The 23,696-nt window shown below is 39.1% G+C and overlaps 1 protein-coding gene across 4 annotated transcripts in view; it reads left to right on the top strand.

The window, feature by feature from the left end:
- The window catches only part of SLC12A8 (solute carrier family 12 member 8), a 330,378-nt gene extending 307,640 nt beyond the window's left edge, over positions 1–22,738 (top strand). For all 4 annotated transcript variants that reach the window (XM_060198210.1, XM_060198211.1, XM_060198212.1 and 1 more), the window contains 2 exons: positions 1,614–1,674; positions 22,265–22,738. In XM_060198210.1, coding sequence (XP_060054193.1) covers positions 1,614–1,674; positions 22,265–22,427 — 224 coding nt within the window. In that variant the 3' untranslated portion in view covers positions 22,428–22,738. The remainder of the gene's footprint in view (positions 1–1,613; positions 1,675–22,264) is intronic.
- The last annotated feature ends 958 nt before the right edge of the window (positions 22,739–23,696 follow it).

Genomic DNA, 23,696 nt, shown 5'->3' with positions numbered 1-23,696 from the left:
ATAAGGTTTGAAGGCAATACTAAATAAATTAGAGTTTATTTAATAAAAATCATAAGAAGTCCTTACATCTGTGAAGTAATATGTAAAAGGCATTTTATTAAACATAGTGATTATATCAATGATTATGAATTTCTTAGAAATTACTCTGAGCTTAAGAAATTTTTATATTTCTCAGAAATCTACTCACAGGAAACTATGAAATCAAATTTCAGGCCAATCTACACCAAAAGTTTACATAATTTAGAGTCTGTATGATCTTACACAAGGTTAATTAGTGAAATGTACGTGCTACTTTTTTCATTCTAACTATATAAAAAATATTAGAGACTTTGCCTTGGCAATTGCAATTGTTTATAACAATCTAAAATCTGTCTTCCCTCTAATCATAAGAACAGATGAGATAGATTAAATATATCTTATCAGCTGTATACTGTTGACACTGGCCAAGTTTCATATATGCTATGTAATTGTATAAATATGGAATGAGTATATGTAATTTAGAAAAATATTTTATAAAATTATATTTGATTTGGTTTCCTAAAGTTCCTTGTATCATTATGTCAATTTTTAAAAACACATACTAAATAAGGGTTGAGTTAAAAACACTGGTAAACTAAATCTTAGAAATTTGTATTTATTGCACAGTATTTTCTTTTCTTTTTATTATTTTATTTTTAACTAGTCATGCTTTAATTGCTCAGTAGTTATGTGGGACTTATAACTACCATATTGAAAAAATGAAACAGCATTTTAGCTTTACCTATTAGCAAAAAAAAAAAAAAAAAGTAGTGAGAGAGAAAGCTCACTGGATGGGGCACTGCCTTTCCAAGTGTGAGGCCCAGGTGAAGTCTGAGAACATGTGAGAGAGGTTTCATGGCATAGGGGAACTGGTACTATCTCTCTCTTTATCTCTTTATCTGAGTGAGAAAAAAAATCAGCTGGGAATTGGTAAATTTGTGCATGTGTGAGGTTCTTCCTGACTCTAGGGGGGAAAAAAGATAAATTAGTATAACCAGTGCATTTGATATCAGAATATATGTTCAATATCACCAACAATGTCACTTCCAACTTTATTCTACATGTTGAATTATTTTATTCACTTAACCCATGTTGAACACTTTCTAGGTGTTGTAGGTATTACAAGGTTGGAAAAAATATGCATTCCTTAATGTCAAAGAGTATATATTCTACCTTCAAAAGGTATATCATGTACTTAGAGATTTTATAGTATATTTAAGAATACCAGTTTGAATCTAAAAAATACTATCAACATTTTAAAATATCCTAAGGCTGATGTTAGCAATCTTCTGCTTGTTTCTTGGTAGCAGTGTATTTGTATTCTTTCATTGAAATTTTGTCATTTAGAAATAATAATTTGGAAAGTATATATGAATATGAAGTTCTTAGTAGGATATATAGGTATGAAATTCTTGTAGTCTTACTATAAGGGAGAAATAAAATGAATATTGTTTGATTAGTCTGAAAAGAGGAAAAAAACCAGCCAATTCTGTATGTTTGTGTTGAGGGTGTGTATTTACCCTCTTACACATAGGGACTCCAAAAGCAAATGTGGAGTCTTTCTTCAATACTTAACATGTATGTCATCCCTACAGGGTCAGCCTCCAACTTCAGCTTTTTCAGATGGATGAGGTCTCTTCTGATTCCTTCTTGCAGGTCTGTACCATTCTGTATTCTTATTTGATTTACAGAGTGGATGAATATCTCCAGGCCCTCGGAGACACTACAGGTGCCTCATGCCCAGGTGAATTGTAGACTGGAAACCTAACAGTGGAGAATCCTTAGTCTTTACACCATGGTTCTCACTTTCCTCTACCCTAGCTTCCCCACCAGCCTCAGCTCCTCAGAAGCTTCCTCTATCTCTTGTCCTTTTCCCCATTTTTCCTCGGGAATCATGAGAGGCTTTATATAGAATCTGACTAGTTGGTTGGTGCCAGAAGGTAGCTCACCAAGTACAGCACACACTTTAATTTAACATGTACAAGGACTGGCTTAAAGCCCCTGGTCACTACATGGAAGCACTTACACAGGGAAAGATTCATGAACAGTGGAGCAGTGCTGTGATACCTGTCCTCTCTTAATCTCTATCTCTCTTTCTCCCCTCCTCCCTGCCTCTCTCAATCTCTTGCCATCTATCTAAAGAAACTAGAGTCTGATGGCTGGGATGTAAATCAAAAGAGGTACTCTTAGTGTGTTCACACCCTAAGACACACAGATATCAGTCCACAAGACTGAGGCCCATAGGGCTCCTATTCTTCCACCTCATCTCAGAGGTAAGTTGACATGACTGTATTGGTAAAAGTACAGGAGATAAAATATAAAAATGTACAAGTGCAAATGTACCTCCTTGTTCCGATGTGCAAGGAAAGGGGAGAACAAACTTTCCTGAGAAATCAGAGGCATTATAATAAAGGTATGATGCCCTAATCTCTTCTTTTCCTCTTCATATCAGGCCAGTGTTTCTTCACCTTTGAAGGTTCTGAGAATTTACTTCCCTTCCTTTGTAGTATTAGTGAGAAGCTAAATCTACAAAAAACCCAGGAATCCAGAATCCAGACAACTGTTTATTTGATTGTACTTAATACCTCCCATGCACAACTAATAGTGCATTATGAGACACTTCCCCTATTGATCCCAGAAGTACGTTAAGAATTTTTTTACCTTTCTTTAAAATTGTGGTAAAATTTAAAAAAATTAAGATTTTGTTTATTTATTTTTCCTTTTGTTGCCCTTGTTTTATTGTTGTAGTTATTATTGTTGTTATTGATGGCATCGTTGTTAAATAGGACAGAGAGAAATGGAGAGAGGAGGGGAAGACAGAGAGAAGGAGAGAAAGACACCTGCAGACATGCTTTTCACTGCCTGTGAAGCGACTCTGCAGCAGGTGGGGAGCCGGGGGCTCGAACTGGAATCCTTATGCACGTCCTTGCCCTTTGCACTACATATGCTTAACCCACTGCGCTACCACCCAACTCCCACCAGCCTAATTTATTTATTTGTTTAGCTATTACTTGGGCTTTACTGTTCCAGGCTGACTTTTTCATATAAAAAAACTTGGCTTACCAAACACAAGAACCCAGGCTCAAGTCCAGTCCCCATCTGCAGAGGGGAAGATTCATAAATGATGAGACAGAGTTGCAGGTCTCTCTTTTTCTCCTTTTATATTTACCCTTTCCTTCTTAAGGTCTCTGTCCTATCAAGTAAATAATAAATAAAATTTAGAAGGGGGGACTGGGCGGTGGTGCACTAAATTAAGCGCATATAGTACAAAGTGCAAGGACCTGTGCAAGGATCTGGATTAGAGCCCCTGGCTCCTCAACTGCAGGGGAGTCACTTCACAAGCAGTAAAGGAGGGCTGCAGGTGTCTGTTTCTCTCCCTCTTGATCTCTCCCTCCTCTCTCAATTTATCTGTTTATTCAATAAAAATTTTAAAAATGGCTGCCAGGAACCTTGGATTTGTAATGCAGGCACTGAGCCCCAGCAATAACCCTGGAGGCAAAAAAGAAAAAGAAAAAGACATGACAGAACTGAAGCCTCTCTGCATGCCCACCTGCTACACCCCACAGTGTGGTGGAGGCCAGGCTTGACCTGGGTTGCACAAATAACAAGCCAAGTACACTGTACAAATGAGCTGTTTTGCTGGCTTGCCATCTTAGTCATTTGTAAATGTACTGTTCAGTGTTATTAAGTAATTATAGTATTAAAGCCTGAAATGATGAAAAAGAGTAGATTTTGGAAACCAAATCAGAGTGTTAGTGGGGAAGTTTGTGTGCATGGGAGACTTTCAGTCACTTGCCTGGAAGCTGTATAAAGCTTAGGAAGTGTGGGTTCATCTCTCTGCCTCTCTTCCAATCTGAGTAAGGGTAGATGACTCATGTCATACCTGATCTCTTCTTCCTCTGCTACCTTGTGCTAGCAGAAAGTAGAGCTTCTATGGATAAAGATTCTATATAGATGCTACCTACAGATTCTGAGCTTCAAGTGGTATGTGGTGATAATGTTTGGCTTTATTTAATTTTTAGGAACACTCTTAGGTATTTAATTTTTAGGAACACTCTTAGGTATTTCCAATTTTTAATTCTACAAATAGCCATTGAAAGTTTCCACTTGTTATATTACATTCTGAATTTCTATAATTTCACCTCTAAAGACATTGTAGTGCTCTATAGAGGGGATGATGTATTAGAAGGAGACTATTCCTAGGATAGGGTAGTACTTGACAGGACTAGAACTCAATCCATGCTATTAACACCTTTGTGGGCTTGTGAAGCAGGTGGTGGAGCCCTCTGCTAAGTGAATATCAGACTTGCTGGCCTCAGTGTGGGTATTGAGCAATATTTGTGGTGATTATTTTCGAGGGTAAAAAGATCAGCAAATGGTGATTCATTTAAAAGTAGAAATTGATAGCTGGTTTCTATTTTGTAATTTTTAGGGTTTTCTTTTTTCCACAACTGCAATTCCATATACTTTTCAAAAACTAAAGGAGAATAATATTGTAGGTATGTTTGGGCAAAGGATTTTGGCTGCTACTTCGTCTGTTAAACTCACAATTCCCGGAACTATGTGAAGCCTGACCTTGAAATGGCTTTCTTTCCTGAGGTTCAGGAAGATGCCCAAGTGAGAATTCGTAGAGCAGTATAGACTAGAAAGTGAAACTAATATTTCTCTAGACTTAAATCAATATAATGATTTTATCTTTAAAATACATTGACAAAAATACTTGTATGTTGACTAGTTTTGCATTTTCCCACTTCCTAATTTTAATCTTTGAAGATTAAATCTCTAGAGAAGGTACTTCATCTCCTAGTAATCTTCCACCATCTAATTTACATATTTACCCAGAAAGTGATTATAAGGTCTTAGTCATGTGACTAGAACTTAAGTATTCACAGATTTTTGCCAGAGTCAGTTGAACCTTGCCACTTAAGTACCACAGATTTGCAACGTTAGATTTCTACCTTTTCAAAAAAAATTTCCTTATTGGGAGATTAATGACTTACAGTCAACAGTAAAATACAATAGTTTGTACATGTATAACATTTCCACATAAGAATACGACCCACTGGGGGTCGGGCGGTGGCGCAGTGGGTTAAACGCACGTTGCGCAAAGCGCAGGGACCCGCGTAAGGATCCTGGTTCGAGCCCCCGGCTCCCCACCTGCAGGGGAGTCGCTTCACGAGCGGTGAAGCAGGTCTGCAGGTGTCTATCTTTCTCTCCACCTCTCTGTCTTCCCCTCCTCTCTCCATTTCTCTCTGTTCTATCCAACAACAAAGCAACGTCAACAATGGCAATAATAACCGCAACGAGGCTGCAACAACTAGGACAACAAAAAGGGAGAAAAAATGGCCTCCAGGAGCGGTGGATTCATGGTGCAGGCACCGAGCCCAGCAATAACCCTGGAGGAGAAAAAAAAAAAAAAAGAATACGACCCACTCTAGGTCCTCCTCTGCCATCAGGTTCCACAACCTGAACCCTCCCCCCACCCCCGCCACCTTTTTTTTCAGCTGTCCAGTATACTGCTTATTTAAATAACTACACATTTCTACTTACAAAAGAGTATATGGTTCTTTTAGAGCAGGAGTGGGGCATATTTGACTCAGGCTGTATGGTCTGGAATTACTAAGGCAAATCTAGGCAGAACTTGAAATTCAGTTAATCTAGGAGATTTGTTTTTTTCTTGCTTTTTTTAAATAAGAACATTAAGTGCTAAATTTTAAGTTGATAATTTTGCATGACACATAAATGATGTTATAAATATTGAAGTGGCCCTTGACAGAAAGAAAAGGTACCCTACTCTTGTTTTCAAGCAAAATTATTAATAGAAAAACCAACCACATTGCTACTTAAATACCTAGTATGGAATATTTAAGAAAGGAGATATTAACAAAACCATAGGATATGAAGGGTACAACTCCACACAATTTCCACCACCCAGTCTTCATGTCCCATCCCCTCCCCTGATAGCCTTCCCATTCTCTATCCCTCTGGGAGTATGGACCCGGGGTCCTTGTGGGTTGCAGAAGGTGGAAGGTCTGGCTTCTGTAATTGCTTCCCTGATGAACATGGGCGTTGACTGATTGATTCATACTCCCAGTCTGCTTCTCTCTTTCCCTAGTAGGGTGGGGCTCTGGGGAAGCAGAGCTCCAGGAAATATTGGTGGGGTGGTCAGTCCAGGGAAGTCTGGTCGGCATCATGCTGACATCCAGAACCTGGTGGCTGAAAAGAGAGTTAACATACAAAGCCAAACAAATTGTTCAAAAATCATAGACCTAAAGGCTGGAATAGTGCTGATGAAGTGTTGGGGGGTACTCACTGCAGACTTTTGTGTACTGCTTTCAGGTATGTATTTTTCCCTGGTTTGTGGACACATGTGAACATATACTCTATCTCAGGGGACCTGGACTATATCTAGGTTTGGGGACTTTATTGGGGAGTGGAACACATGGAATGGAATTTGAATACTATGAAAGGAAAGGTGTCATCCAAGTGATGAAGCTGAAGGGCTGTCATTCCACACCTGAAACCTCTGGTCACAGTCTGAAGTGAAGCATGCTGGGGTGGCACTCTTTGCGTTGATTAGGTTCCGACTGGTGGATGCAATATTATGTGATATGAATTGAGAGAGGCATGCAGGAAAATGGGCCCCTCCCTAAGGTTCCATGACTGGGGGAAATATAGGCTCTATAGTGGAAATGTGAGGTTCCTGCTATCTTAGGGTTTAAGAAGACAATGGATAGTTATTGTTATCATCACATTATTTGGTAATTGGGTTAACTTTGAAAAGTCTCTTTGTTAGGGTTTGCTGTATAATACCCAGCATCTTGTATATAGCTGTGTCACTGGTTGCTTCTGTTCTCACTGGTCTAGGCTTTTGAGAGAGTCAACATATCAAAGACTCAGCCTGTGTATTAAAAAGACTCAGTCTAGACTGTTTTAAAACGTACTAGACATATGATCAATTTTTCTCCTCTCATATTAATTGAATAGTAGTTTATATGACTACACTTTAATAGGAGTGTACATAAACACCATTCCCACCACCAAAAGACTGTGTCCCATCCCACACACCCACCCCCAAAGCCCCCTGCAAACGCCCAGGAAGCTGAATGTCCACCCTCCCCCTCACCACAGGGTTTTTACTTTGTTGCCCTACTACTAATTTAGTCAGATCCTGTTTTAGTTTCCCTTTCTGTTCTTCTTTCTCAACTTCTGTTGATGAGTGGGATCATCACATAGTCATCTTTGTCTTGCTGACTTAGTTCACTTAACATAATCCCTTCTAGCTCTGTCCAAGATGGGTTAGATAAGGTGGGTTCATTGTTTTTAATAGCTGCATAGTATTCCGTTGTGTATATATACGACAGCTTTCTCAGCCACTCATCTGTTGTTGGGCACCTTGGTTCCTTCCAGGTTTTATCTATTATAAATTGTGATTCTATGAACATAGATGTACACATATCTTTTTGATTGGGCATTATGGAATTCTTGGGGTATATCCCCGGGAGATGAATTACTGGGTCATATGGAAGGTCTATGTCTAGCCTTGTGAGAGTTCTCCAAAACTGCTATCCACAGAGGCTGAACCAATTTACATTGCCACCAGCAGTGCAGAATGGTTCCTCTGTTCCCACAGCCTCTCCAACATTTGTTGCTGCTGTCCTTTTTGATGTATGCCATTCTAACAGGAGTGAGGTGGTATCTCAATGTTGTCTTTATTTGCATCTCTCTGACAATCAGTGACTTGGAGCAGTTTTTCATATGGTTGTTAGCCTTTTGGATCTCCTCTGAAGTGAATGTCTTATTCATATCCTCTGCCCTTTTTTGGATGGGGTAATTTGCTTTTTTTGGTGCTAAGTTTGCTGAGCTCTTAGTATATTTTGGTGATTAGTCTCTTGTCTGATGTCTGGCATGTGAAGATCTTCTCCCATTCAGTGAGGGGTCTCTTTGTGTGATAGTTTCTTTGGCTGTGCAGAAGCTTTTCAATCTGATGTAGTCCCATTGGTTTGTTTCTGCTTTAGTCTTCCTTGCAATTGGGTTTGTTCATCAAAAATGCCCTTGAGGTTTAGGTGGGAAAGAGTTCCACCAATGCTTTCCTTTAAGTATTTGATAGTTTCTGTTCTAACATCCAGGTCCTTGATCCATTTGGAGTTTATTTTGTTTATGGTGAGATAAGGAGGTTCAGTTTCATTCTTCTGCATGTTACAACCTACTTTTTCCAGCACCATTTATTGAAGAGAGCCTCCTTCTTCCATTAAATACTTTGGGACCCCTTATCAAAGACTAGATGTCCATAGGTGTGGGGGTTTAGTTCTGGGCTTTCAATTCTCTTCCACTGTTCTGTTATCCTATTTTTGTTCCAGTACGAGGCTGTTTTGATGATGATGGCCTTATAATATAGATTGAGATCTGGGAGTGTGATGCCTCCATTTCTGTTTCTTTTCCTCAAGATGGTTTTGGCAATTCTAGGTGTTTTCTGGTTCCAGATAAATGATTGTAGTTTTTGTTCTATTCTCTTAAAGAAGCTTGTTAGAACTTTGATAGGTATCACATTAAATTTGTATGTGGCTCTGGTAAGAATATTCATTTTGATGATATTTATTCATCCAATCCATGAGCATGGAATGTCTTTCCATTTCTTGGTATCAGTTTCTATTTCCTTGAATAGTGACTCATAGTTTTCAGTATACAAGTCTTTCACTTCTTTGGTCAGCTTTACTCCTAGGTATTTTATTGATTTTTGCTACAACAGTGAATGGGAGTATTTTCTGAATGTCTTCTTCTTCAGTTATAGGGTTTGCATAGAAAACTGCCACTGATTTTTGTACATTGATTTTGTAGCCTGACACCATGCTGTATTGCCTAATAACTTCCAGTAGTTTTCTGCTGGATTCTTTAGGTCTTTCTATGTATACTATCATATCATCTGCAAAGAGTGAGAGCTTGACTTCTTCCCTTCCAATCTGTATTCCTTTGATTTCTTTCTCTTGCCTGATTGCTATGGAAAGAACTTCCAATACTGTGTGAAGAGTAATGGTGATAGTGGACAACCCTGTCTAGTCCCCAGTCTGAGGGGAAATGCTTTCAGCTTCTGTACATTGAGTATGATGCTGGTTGTAGGTTTGCTATAAATGGACTCCACTATCTTGAGGAATTTCCCATCTACTCCCATTTTTTGTAGTGTTTTGAGCAGGAATGGGTGTTGGGTTTTGTCAAAAGCTTTCTCTGCATATATTGAGATAATCATGTGGTTTATAGTTTTGCTTTTATTGATGTGGTGAATGACATCGATTGACTTATGTATGTTGAACCAGCCTTGCATTCCTGGGATAAATCCAACTTGGTCGTGATGAACAACCTTTTTGATATACTGTTGTATCTGGTTGGCCAGGATCTTGTTCAATATTTTGGCATAAATGTTCATCAGAGATATTGGTCTGTAGTTTTCCTTTTTTGTTGTGTCCCTGTCAGCTTTTGGTATCAGGGTGATGTTGCCTTCATAGAAGGTGGAAGGATGTGTTCCTGTTTCTTCGATCTTATGGAAAAGTTTTAGAAGTATGGGTGTTAACTGTTTCCTGAAGGTTTTTCAGGATTTGTTTTTGAAGCAATCTGGTCCAGGACTTTTGTTGTTGGGGAGATTCTTTATAACGTCTTCAATTTCTTTGTCTGTGATTGGTGCATTTACGTTTTGTAGTTCTACTTGGTTTAATTTGGGACGGCATATGTTTCTAAGAGTTCTTCCATTTCTTCCAGATTTTTCTAGCTTGGTGGCATCTAGTTCTTCATAAATGTTTTGCATGCTTTTCTGGATTTCTAAAGTGTCAGTTTTGATATCTCCTTTATCACTTACAATTCTTTTGAGTCTTCTCCCTTTATTGTTTAGTGTGGGGCTCAGGGCTTTTCAATTTTGTTTAATTTTTCAAAGAACTAACATTTGCTTCATTGATTTTTTGTATGGTTCTCTTATTTTCAATGTTGTTTATTTCTGCTCTAATTTTAGTGATTTCTGTCCTTCTGGTTGCTTTAGGGTTCCTTTGTTCCTCTCCCTGCAGTCCTTAAGGTGTGTACAGTAAGGTCATTTATTAGAGCTTTTTCTTGTTGTTTAATATGTGACTGTGTGGCTATGAGTTTCCCTCTCAATACTGCTTTAGCTGTGTCCCAAATATTTTGGTAGCTTGTGTCTTCACTTTCATTAGTTGCCATTCTCTTCTGGCTTTTAGTGTTTGAGTGGAGAAGTCTACTGATAGTCTTATGGGTTTTCCCCTGTATTTGACTTTTTGTTTCTCGCTTGCAGCCTTTAGGATGCTTTCATTATCCTTACTTTTCAGTGTAACTATGATGTGTCTTGGTGTCTTCAGATCTGGATTGATTGTTTTGGATTTTCTAGGCCTCTTGATTCTAAATGTTCTTCCAGTGTTCAGGTCTGGGAAGTTTTCTTCTATAATTTCCTCTAGAATATTTACTTCTCCTTCCTCTCTTTCTTCCTCTGGCAGGCCAATTATATGAATGTTACTTCTTTTGAGAACATCCCATATGTCTCTTTTGTTGTTTTCAGTATCTCTCAATCTCTTTTTGAGTTCTTTTACTTCTTTATCAGTTTTCTCTAGCTCATCTTCTGTCTGGCTAATTCTGTTTTCTGCTTCTGTTAGTCTGCTTTCCCTTCCATCAGCTTCTTTCTTCATTTCAGCTATTTCAGCTTTCAGTTCTCTAACTGCCTCAAGGTAGTTAGTATTTACCTTGAGGGTTTCATCTGTTATTTCCCTAATACTGCTATTCCTTTCCTTAAAAGTTGTTTTCATTTCTGTGATTAATAAGTTTATTATTGCTTGCATGCTTTACTTATCTATGGTTACTTTTGGCCGATTTGTAGTTTCTTCTGGTCTTTTATCTTCATTAATTATAGTAGCAGTTTTATTTGCTCTTGATCTACCCATTTTTTTTATTAGTATGTTTCTTATTTTTATGTTCTGTTGTTCCTCAGTTGTTCTGTTTTGAGTAAAAACCACACTATACTAAATACCTTTATTACAAATGCAATCACCAACCTCAGAAATTACAACAACATTAACTGAAGCAAGGATTGAAGCCATTTCACCAATACCAGTTAGCCCAACAATGTCTCCAGTCCAAGAAAAAATAGCAGTGAAATCCAAATGAAAAAGAAAGAGAAAGAAAAAAAGGGATAGCAGGAATAGACAACTATGCAAATCTACTGTCCACTGTAAATTCTAGGGGTAGCAAGAGGAGAAAGGGAAGTAGAGCAGAGACACACACAAAGAGAGTCCAGTATGAGTCAGATTTCTTCCCTGAAATAATTCACAAATGAGTATCAGTGAATTCAGGAAGCAAAGGAAGAAGGAAGGATGAAAGTAAGACAGGGGGAAAAAGGTAGAAAAGAAAAAAGAAAAGAAAAAAACAGTAAAAAAAAGCAGTGAAAGGAGAGTTTTGTTTTTTTAATAGCTAGGAGAAGGGAGAAGGGGGAGAGTAGGTAGAGGAGATATGACAAGTGAGACAAGTTCCTGTCACAATGGATAAGACACCCAGTCACCTAGCAATGGAAAGTATACTAAGAATTAATTTTGGGAGTTACGGGAAGATGGCGGACTGAGAAGCTGCTATTGGATGAGCTCTGACCACATCTCCTGGAAACGGTAGGATTTTCTGCCTTTAGCAGGCCAGCCAATAAGGGGTCCTAGCGGTGACACCAAGGAGGTGACTATAACTTAATTTGGGTTAAGAATTAGAGTAGGGTGAGTCAGACTGTAGCAAAGTGGGTTAAGCGCAGGTGACGCAAAGCACAAGGACCAGCATAAGGATCCCAGTTCGAACCCCGGCTCCCCACCTGCAGGGGAGTCGCTTCACAGGTGGTGAAGCAGGTCTGCAGTTGTCTATCTTTCTCTCCTCCTCTCTGTCTTCCCCTCCTCTCTCCATTTCTCTCTGTCCTATCCAACAACAACAACAACAAAATAACTACAACAATAAAACAACAAGGGCAACAAAAGGGAATAAATAAAATAATTATTTTAAAAAAAGAATTAGAGTAGGGAAAAAAGGGGAAAAAAATTTTTTCTTCCTTTTAATTTTCAAGCATACCTCCTTCCCGGCCCCCCCCCCATAACCATTCCCTGGGGACCAGCTCCTAGCAGGGGAGGGGAGCTCCTTTTCTTTACCAAATTCCTGCCACATCAGGGAGTATCATTAATTCTAAGTCTATACCCTTCTGAAACCTCTGACCTTTTTTCTTTCTAAGTAGCCAACCCCCCCACCTCACCCCACATAGCTAATTAAATAAATAAAAATAAATACAAAAAAACCCCCTTTCCTTTCACTGCCCTTTTATGACTGTTCTTTTTCTTATCTTTTTCTTTTTTCTCTCTCTCTCTTTCTTTTCGTTTTTTTCTTTTTCTCATTCTTGTCATTACTTCTTCCTTAATCCTACAGCTCCCAAACTCACAGCCCCCAGCCCCCACACCAACAAACAGTGTGCTTTTTTGAATTCACTGATACCAATTTGGGAATTTCCTTTCACTGCTCTTTAATTACAGCTCTTTTTCTTATCTTTTCCCTTTTCTCTCTCTCATCTCTCTCTCTCTTTTTTTATCTTGTCATACACTTCTTCCTTCTTCTTTGCCTTTCTGAGTTTGTGAATTATTTTGGGGAAGAAATCTGACTCAGAGTGGACTCTCTATGTGTGTATCTCTGCTCTAGTTCCCTTTGCCCTCTTGTTACCCCTAGAATATACAGTGGATAGTATATTTGCATAACTGTCTATTCTTGCTATCCTTTCTTTTCTCTTTCTTCACTGGGATTTGGTTACTATTTTTTCACGGATTGGAGAAATTGTTTGGCTAACTGGTAATGATTAAACTACTTCAATACTTGCTTCAGTTGCTACTGTAATTCCTGAGGTTGGTGAGTGCAATAGTCATAAAGGTATTCAGTACAGTGTTACTTGTACTCAAGACAAAATAACTGAGGAAAAACAGAGCATAAAAAAAAGGAAACACATAAATGAAAAAAATGGGTAGATCAAAAACAAATAAAACTGCTACTCCAATGAATGAAGACAAGAGCCCAGAAGAAACTACAAATCAGCCAGAAGTAACCATAGATAAGAAAAGTATGCAAGCAATAATAAACTTATTAATCACAGAAATGAAAACAACATTGGAGGAAAGGAATGGCAGTATTAGGGAAACAACAGTTGAGACCCCCAAGGAAAATACTGATTATCTTGAGGCAATTATAGAAATGAAAGCTGAAATAGCTGTAATGAAGAAAGAAGCTGAGGCAAGGGAAAGCAGACTAACAGAAGCAGAAAACAGAATTAGTCAGACAGAGGATGAGTTAGAGAAAACAAAGAAAGAGGTGAAAGAGCTGAAAATTAGATTGAGAGATAATGAAAATGACAACAGAGACATATGGGATGATCTCAAAAGAAATAACATTCACATAATTGGCCTGCCAGAGGAAGAAAGAGAGGAAGGGGAAGCAAACATTCCAGAGGAAATAATAGAAGAAAACTTCCCACATCTGAATAACAGAAAGGACATCAAGATTCAAGAGGCCCAGAGAGTACCAAACAGAATCAACCCAGACCTGAAGACACCAAGACACATCATAGTTACAATGAGAAGAAGTAAGGATAAAGAAAGAATCCTAAAGGCTGCAAGAGAGAAACAAAAAGTCACATACAAGGGAAAACCCATAAGATTATCTGCAGACTTCTCCACTCAAACTCTAAAAGCCAGAAGGGAGTGGCAAGATATCTATCGAGCCCTGAATTAAAAAGGGTTTCAACCAAGGATAATATATCCTGCTAGACTTTCATTCAAACTAGATGGACGGATCAAAACCTTCTTAGATAAACAGCAGTTAAAGGAGGCAACCATCACCAAGCCGGCCCTGAAAGAGGTTCTGAAAGACCTCTTATAAACAAGAACATCACTATAATACTTGCAATATATCAGAGCAAACAAATTTTTTTTTGAACAATGGCACTACAATACATTAAATCCATATTATCAATAAATGTCAATGGCTTAAACTCACCCATCAAAAGGCACAGGGTGGGCGGATGGATCAGAAAACATAACCCAACCATATGCTGTTTGCAAGAATCCCATCTGTCAAAACAAGATAAACACAGACTGAAAGTGAAAGGATGGAAAACTATCATACAGGCTAACGGACCACAAAAAAAGGGCAGGAACAGCCATTCTCATCTCAGACACGATAGATTTTAAGTTAAATAAAGTAATAAAAGATAGGCAAGGACATTACATAATGATTAGAGGATCAATCAGCCAAGAAGACTTAACAATTATTAACATCTATGCACCCAAGGAGCGACCATCTAAATACGTCAAGCAGGTACTGAAAGAATTTCAAAAATACATCAATAGTAATACAATAATAGTGGGAGACTTCAATGCCCCACTCTCACACCTTAGACTGATCAACAAAGCAGAGAACCAACAAAGATACAAGAGAATTGAATGAAGAGATCGACAGACTAGACCTCTTGGACATTTTCAGACTCCTTCACCCCAAAAAACTGGAATACACCTTCTTTTCAAATCCACATAACACATACTCAATGATAGACCACATGTTAGGCCACAAAGACAGCATCAATAAATTCAAGAACATTGAAATCATCCCAAGTATCTTCTCAGACCACAGTGGAGTAAAACTAACATTTCACAACAAACAGAAAATTATTAAAAGACACAGAATTTGGAAACTAAACAACATGCTCCTTAAGAACCACTGGGTCAGAGACTCACTCAAGCAGGAAATTCAAATGTTCCTGGAAACTAATGAAAATGAAGACACAACCTATCAAAATATTTGGGACACAGCTAAAGCAGTACTGAGATGGAAACTTATAGCCATACAATCACATATTAAACACCAAGAAAAAGCTCAAATGAACGACCTTACCGCACACCTCAAGGCCTTAGAGGAAGAGGAACAAAGGAACCCTAAAGCAACCAGAAGGACAGAAATCACTAAAGTTAGAGCAGAAATAAACAACATCGAAAATAAAAGAACCATACAAAAGATCAATGAAGCCAAATGTTGGTTCTTTGAAAGAGTAAACAAAATTGACAAACCCCTAGCCATACTCACCAAACAAAAAAGAGAGAAGACTCAAATTAATAGAATTGTAAACGATGTAGGAGATAACACAACTGACACCACAGAAATCCAGATAATTCTGTGAATCTTCTATAAAGAACTATATGCCACCAAGCTAGAGAATCTGGAAGAAATGGAAGAATTCCTAGAAACCTATGCACTTCCAAAACTGAACCAAGAAGAACTAAAAGCTAAATGCACCAATCACAGACAAAGAAATTGAAACAGTTATTAAGAATCTTCCCAACAACAAAAGTCCTGGACCAGATGGCTTCACAAACGAATTCTACAAAACTTTCAGAAAACAGTTAGTACCCATACTTGTTAAGCTTTTCCATAAGATTGAAGAAACAGGAATACTCCCTTCCACCTTCTATGAAGCCAACATCACCCTGATAGCAAAAGCTGATAGGGACACAACAAAAAAGGAAAACTACAGACCAATATCTCTGATGAACATAGATGCCAAAATATTAAACAAGATCTTGGCCAACCGGATACAGCAACACATCAAAAAGACTGTTCATCATGACCAAGTGGGATTCATCCCAGGAATGCAGGTTGGTTCAACATACATAAGTCAATCAATGTCATTCACCACATCAGTAAAAGCAAAGCCAAAAACCACATGATTATCTCAGTAGATGCAGAGAAAGCCTTTGACAAAATCCAACACCCTTTCATGCTCAAAACTCTACAAAAAATGGGAATAGATGGGAAATTCCTCAAGATAGTGGAGTCTATATATAGCAAACCTACAGCCAACATCATACTCAATGGACAGAAGTTGAAAGCATTCCCCCTCAGATCAGGGACTAGACAGGGCTGTCCACTGTCACCATTACTCTTCAACATAATATTGGAAGTTCTTGCCATAGCAATCAGGCAAGTGAAAGAAATCAAAAGAATACAGATTGGAAGGGAAGAAGTCAAGCTCTCACTATTTGCAGATGATATGATAGTATACATAGAAAGACCTAAAGAATCCAGCAGACAATTACTGGAAGTTATTAGGCAATATAGCAAGGTATCAGGCTACAAAATCAATGTACAAAAATTAGTGGCATTTCTTTATGCAAACACTAAATCTGAAGAAGAAGACATCCAGAAATCACTCCCATTTACTGTTTCAGCAAAATCAATCAAATACCTAGGAATAAAGTTGACCAAAGAAGTGAAAGACTTGTATGCTGAAAACTATTAGTCACTACTCAAGGAAATAGAAACTGATACCAAGAAATGGAAAGATACCCCATGCTCATGGATTGGAAGAATATATATCATCAAAATGAATATTCTCCCCAGAGCAATATACAAATTTAATGCAATACCCATCAAAGTTCCACCAATCTTCTTTAAGAGAATAGAACAAACACTACAATCATTTATCCAGAACCTGAAAACACCTAGAATTGCCAAAACCATCATGAGGAAAAGAAACAGAAATGGTGGCATCACACTCCCAGACCTTAAACTATATTATAAAACCATCATCATCAAAACAGCATGGTACTGGAACAAAAATAGGCACACAGACCAGTGGAACAGAATTGAAAGCCCAGAAATAAATCCCAACAACTATGGGCATCTAATCTTTGATAAGGGGGCCCAAAGAATTAAATGGAAGAAGGAGGCTCTCTTCAATAAATGGTGCTGGGAAAACTGGGTTGTAACATGCAGAAGAATGAAATTGAACCACTTTATCTCACCAGAAACAAAAATCAACTCCAAATGGATCAAAGACCTACATGTCAGACCAGAAACAATCAAATACTTAGAGGAAAACATTGGTAAAACAGTTTCCTATCTACACCTCAAGGACATCTTTGGTGAATCAAACCCAGTTGCAGGAAGAGTAAAGCAGAAACAAACCAATGGGACTACATCAAATTGAAAAGCTTCTGCACATCCAAAGAAACTATTAAACAAACAGAGAGACCCCTCACAGAATGGGAGAAGATCTTCACATGCCATACATCAGACAAGAAACTAATCACCAAAATATATAAAGAGCTCAGCAAACTTAGCACCAAAAAAGCAAATGACCCCATCCAAAAATGGGCAGAGGATATGAACAAAACATTCACCTCAGAGGAGATCAAAAAGGCTAACAAACATATGAAAAACTGCTCTAGGTCACTGATTGTCAGAGAAATGCAAATTAAGACAACATTAAGATACCACCTCACTCCTGTAAGAATGGCATACATCAAAAAGGACAGCAGCAACAAATGCTGGAGAGGATGTGGGGACAGAGGAACCCTTTTACATTGCTGGTGGGAATGTAAATTGGTACAGCCTCTGTGGAGAGTAGTCTGGAAAACTCTCAGAAGGCTAGACATGGACCTTCCATATGATCCAGTAATTCCTTTCCTGGGGTTATACCCCAAGGACTCCATAACACCCAACCAAAAAGAGGTATGTACTCTATGTTCATAGCAGCACAATTCATAATAGCTAAAACCTGGAAGCTACCCAGGTGCCCAACAACAGATGAGTGGCTGAGAAAGCTGTGGTATATATACACAATGGAATACTATGCAGCTATCAAGAACAATGAACCCACCTTCTCTGACCCTTCTTGGACAGAGCTAGAAGGAATTATGTTAAGTGAGCTAAGTCAGTAAGATAAAGATGAGTATGGGATGATCCCACTCATCAACAGAAGTTGACTAAGAAGATCTGAAAGGGAAACTAAAAGCAGGACCTGATCAAATTGTAAGTAGGGCACCAAAGTAAAAACCCTGTGGTGAGGGGTAGACATGCAGTTTCCTGGGCCAGTGAAGGGTGGGAGTGGGTGGGAGGGATGGGTCACAGTCTTTTGGTGGTGGGGATGGTGTTTATGTACACTGCTAGCAAATGTAGACATATAAATCAATCGTTGATTAATATGAGAGGGGGAAAATCAATTGTATGTCTCAAAGTTTTTCAAAACACAAACTGAATCTTTTTAATATATAGGCTGTGTATTTGATATGCGGGCTCTCTCAAAAACCTAGACCAAGTAGATTAGAAGCATCCAATAGCACAGCTATATATAAGATACTGGATACTGTACAGCAAACCCTAACAAAAGGACTTTTCAAAGTTAACCCAATTACCAAATAATGTGATGATAACATTAACTATCGATTGTCTTTTGGAACCCTAAGACAGCAGGAACCTCACATCTCCACTATAGAGCCCCTACTTCACCCAGTCCTGGAACCCTTGTATAGGGCCCACTTTCCCATATGCGTCTCCCAATCCATACCAAATAATATTGCATCCACCGATCACAACCTAACCAAAGCAACACTGCCACCTCAACATCCTTCACCTCAGACTGTGTCCAGAGACTTCACCAGTGGAATGACAACCCTTCAGCTTCATTACTCGGGTGAGACCTTTCCTTTTATAGTACACTCTAATTTCATCTCAGGTGGTTCACTTTCTAACAAAGTCCCATAATCTAGATATACACCAGTTTCTTTGAGAGAGAGCTTATGTTCACACGTATCCATAAACTACTGCAAAATATATGCCTGAAAGCAGAAGTACACTAGAGTTTGCAGTGAGTACCCCCCTAACACTTCCTCTCCACTATTCCAACCTTTGGGTCCATGATTGCTCAACAATTTGTTTGGCTTCGTATGTTAACTCTCTTTTCAATCACCAGGTTCCAGATGCCACCAGGATGCTGGCCAGGCTTCCCTGGATTGAAGACCCTACCACTGTGTCCTGGAGCTCAGCTTCCCCAGAGACACACCCTACTAGGGAAAGAGAGAGGCAGATTGGGAGTATGAACCAACCAGTTAACGCCCATGTTCAGCGGGGAAGCAATTACAGAAGCCAGACCTTCTACCTTCTGCAACCCTCAATGACCCTGGGTCCATGCTCCCAGAGAGATAGAGAGTGGGAAAGCTATCAGGGGAGAGGGTGGGATATGGAGATTGGTTGGTGGGAATTGTGTGGAGTTGTACCCCTCCTACCTTATGGTTTTGTTAATTAATCCTTTCTTAAATAAAAAACAAAAAAGAATTAATTTTGGTCAACCTGAGAAGGGGGCAAAGGATGCATATATATGATCATAATAATAAAATAGAATAGAGTAAAAATCCCTAGCAGTGGGTCTGCAACTTGGACAGCTCCCTGTTAGCTCAGGCACATTGAGTCTATACAACTGATTGAAAAAGAAAAAAATAAAAATAAAAAAAAACCCTCCAGTCAGTCTTTCCCAGTTTTTTGTCATATATTTGTCACTGCAATTGGGCCTAAGTCCCTTACTCAGAGAAAAAAAAAAAAAAAAAGATAGCCAAGGTATTCAGAAAGAACTGGGTTGGAATGGCACCCCTGGTGAGCCAGGAATCTTGCTAAACAAATAAGGTCAGCAGGAAGCCTGCTAACAGCAGCTGCCTACTCCTGTGGTCTGGCTATGTGGGAGGGAGGAGAGAAATAATTAAAAAATTTATTTCTTTTTGCTCTAATTTCTAACCCAAATTGAGCTGTAGTCACCTCTTTGGTGTCACACTTAGAACATCTTGTGTTCATAGACCTAATGAAGGCCAGGATCTGATACTTTCTAGCAGTTTTCATCAGAGCTCAAATCAGCAGCTGCTTCTGAGTTGTCATCTTGGCTCCACTCCCTCCATATTCATCTTCTTATACCAGCCTCATCTCTCTTCATTCCTTTATGTTTTTTTTACTTATTTTATTTTTAGATCTTTTATTTTGTATTCTTAACAGTTTTATTTTTTAATTTTTATTTATAAAATGGAAATATTGACAAGATTATTAGGTAAAAGGGGTACATTTCCACACAGTGCTTACCCCCAGAGCTCTGCACCCAATCCCCTTCCTTGATAGCTTCCATATTCTTTATCCCTCTAGGAGTATAGACCCAGGATTATTATGGGGTGCAGAAAGTGGAAGGTCTGGCTTCTTTAATTTCTTTCCTGTGAACATGGGCATTGGCAGGTTGATCAATACTCCCATCTTATCTCTCTATTTCCCTAGTGGGGAAGGGGTCTGGGGAGGTGGGACTCCAAGACACATGGTAGGGTCATCTGCCCAGGGAAGTCAGGCTGTCATCATAGTATCATCTGGAACCTGTTGGCTGAAAAAAAGTTAAGAGATAAAGCAGAAAAAATTGTTGATGAATCATGAACCTAAAGGCAAGAGTACTGCAGATGAAGATTTGGGTTCTCCATTTTGGAAAAAGCTAGTAAAGCTATTTTAGGTATATTCCATAGGGCCCATTACTGGGCTAGCATGTGGTGCCTCTTCCCATGCTCGTACTCTCTGGGTTGGAGAGTACCGAAGCCAGCATGGGCTGCTATTCACTCAGCGCGATCTGAGGGAGATGACTCATGAACAGAGCTCATGATGGCAAGGCAATTTGATTCTTTATTGATCAGAGAGCCCAGGCTTTTAAAGGTTGAACCTGGAAGTGGCAAGTTGGAAATGGAAATGGCTAGGAAAGAGGAAGAGAAAGGCAAAAGGGACTGGGAAAGGTAGGAACTTCCTTAGCAACTGTTGTGATGGTTTTAACTGGTAGGATTAATAATAATACCCTGCAGGCAGGGAGGGTCTTGAGGGTAGAAAGAAGATAGATCATAGGTTTGGAATGGGTGGGGATCTTTCAGGCAAAATAATGATTATGTAGATAATAAGGGAGCAGGGAATAGTATCAGGAATGCAGGGTTGAGCAGGGGGAGCTGGCTTAATGTTTTAAGGAATGCCAGGCTCCTGGAGGCAGAAAAATGCAGTGTGCTTTGTGAGGCAGGGAGTCTGATAAGACGGGGCAAACCTTTGGGTTTACTCCTGTCCTTCCTTGCTCAACCTCTCGGTAGAGAGAAAGAGAGAGACTGACAGGATAGATGCACTCCTCAGGTCAAGCCCTGCCAGGCTTTATCACATCCTCACAATTTCCCGATAGCCCATGACTTTACTAGGTTTTGCCTGAGCCTGACATCTAATATGCAGGTAGACCCAGGCTATTATTGTCTGGGGAGATAGTGTCATAGTTGGAAAAAGGACTAGAAAGCTGGATCAGGGAAGAGAGTAGCTCTCAAATATGGGGAAAGTATATCAATATTGTAACTGTAAACCCCACCAGTTTGCTCTGGGCCCCATATTCAACACAGGAGCCTATGTAATCTCTGCATCTCTGTAGGTCTGAGCTTACTTTCTGTAGTCATCTCTAGGAACATTCCAGGCTGCATTAATTTCAGGACCCATCTTCCTCAGGTAATAAGTAGAATATGTTGTCCAACCTCCCTTTGGAGAATGGAACATTCCCTACTATTGTTGATCCACATTGAGGGTCAGATCCTATAGGTTCCCACCAAGGAGTCCATTATGTTGTTCCTGATGGAGATGACCAGTGACAGTGGAGAGCGGGATCTGTTAGAGGTCTAGGCCCAACATGTCTATGTGGGAATCACAGGGCTCCCTGATTAGGGCCCCAAGTAATGGGATGGCCTGGTAGTGACTAAAGAGTCATCATTGAAGTATGCCAGTCTCTTGCCCTTATTCTGCTTTTGTAGTCCTTACTTTGTCTGGCAAGGTTAGCTTTGGAGTGATTGAGAGATCGTAACATTTTTCTTAAGTTGTTTATTCCAGTTCCAACTGTCCAAGTGACAGAATCCATATCTGAACTTGATTCTTTGTCTTCAGGCTAACCTTGTGCCAAAAACCTTTGCAGTTTACCTTGTATGTACTTGTCCTGTAAACCTGAGCTATGGAAATCATTCTTCATCCAGCTTTCATTCCAGTGAACAAATTGAAAGTTTCTCTATCTGCTTTTCTCAATTTTCCAACCCCTCCAATTCATTATTTCATTTAAAAAAAAGTGTATAGAGCCCCACATGATACCATCTGGGAGGTTGTCTTTGTACAGTTTACACATATCTACTTAAAAGCTATCATTTTACACAAATTATTTCTTTCATAAGCTATTGTACATATATCTTTCAATATCTATATTATATAAATGCCTGTTAAATATAAGCACAAAATAATAAACATAGTGACACTTTTGCAAATACTACCTCTATCCACAAGGAAACACTCCACTGTTTGGTACTTGGTCCTTCTTCTGATCATTCTGTTTTTCTTATTGAAGGAGTTTGCAATCACCACAAGAACAGATAATTCTGGCACCCTCACTGGCTACGGTTGACATGGAGATGACTCAGCTCACTCAAGAGAATGCTGACTTTGCCACTCGTGACCGATACCACCACTCTTCCCTTGTGAGTCAAGAACAGTTGATGCCTCTGTACTAGCTTATGGAATATTCCATACTGGGCATCCATGGGACCCTTCTCTCTTACACTTTTGGTCCAGTGGACTTGAATCCCAGAAATTTTGTGGAGCTGGTTCTCCTGGGTCAGAAACTCAAAGATTTGTCCTTCTATAACCATTTGGACAGAGAAAATCTGTGTTCTGCTCTGGAGCACTATATCTAAACAGAGTAACTGCTGGCACAGAGGCTGCCTCATTCAGTCTTCAGAGCTCTGCACCTAGAAGTGCAGTATGTCTCACCAGATCAGACTGTTTGTTCTGAGCATCACAATAAATGAGTGTTTGAATTGTATTTATTTAGTTTTAAATAAATAATGCATTCATATGTTTCCACCCCCCAAAAGTATAGCCATGTATGTAGTGGAAAGTCTCTCCCCCCATCCTTATTCCTTATCCACTCAGTTCCTATCCCATGTCTTAGAATTAACCAGTGTTCTTTAAAAAAATTTTTTTTATATTTACTTATTTTCCCTTTTGCTGCCCTTGTTGTTTTTCATTGTTGTTGTAGTTATTATTGTTATTGCTACTGATTTTGTTGTTGTTGGACAGGACAGAGATAAATGGAGAGAGGAGGGGAAGACAGGGGGAGAGAAAGACACCTGCAGATCTGCTTCACTGCTTGTGAAGCAACTCCCCTGCAGGTGGGGAGCCGGGGGTTTGAACCTGGATCCTTACTCTGGTCCTTGTGCTTTGTGCCACCTGCGCTTAACTCGCTGCACTACCACATGACTCCCATAACCAGTGTTCTTATACACACTTCTAGAATTTCTTTATGAAATATCCAAGTAAATAGGAATGTGGGTTTTTATTACTCCTTTTTCTATATACACAAAAGCTAGCATATTCACGAGTGTTCTTATCCTACGTTTCACCTTCACAATCTCTTTTAGAGACATTTCCATACCAGTACATGCACAGTTTTCTCATTATTTTTCATCATATAAATATGTTGTGATTTATTTAATCAGTTCTACAGTACAGACATTTGGATTGTTTCCCGTCATTTGCTGTTGCAGTAAGCTCTTCAGTGAATAATCTTGTACATATGGAAAAGCACAAACTGTACCTGGAGGATAAGTTCCCCATGGTAGAATTGCAAAATCAAGGGGTACATATGTACATTCATAAGCTATTGTTGTTTGGTGAAGACCTTTTTAGTTAAAAAGTTGAATTACCATTGTGTATATGTACCATAGCTTTCTCAGCCACTCATCTGCTGTTGGGCACCTGGGTTCCTTCCAGGAATTGTG

The sequence above is a fragment of the Erinaceus europaeus genome, chromosome 9 (genome assembly GCF_950295315.1).
Source record: "Erinaceus europaeus chromosome 9, mEriEur2.1, whole genome shotgun sequence".
In the NCBI taxonomy this organism is placed as follows: domain Eukaryota; kingdom Metazoa; phylum Chordata; class Mammalia; order Eulipotyphla; family Erinaceidae; genus Erinaceus; species Erinaceus europaeus.
This window is presented reverse-complemented; position numbering and strand designations above follow the sequence as displayed.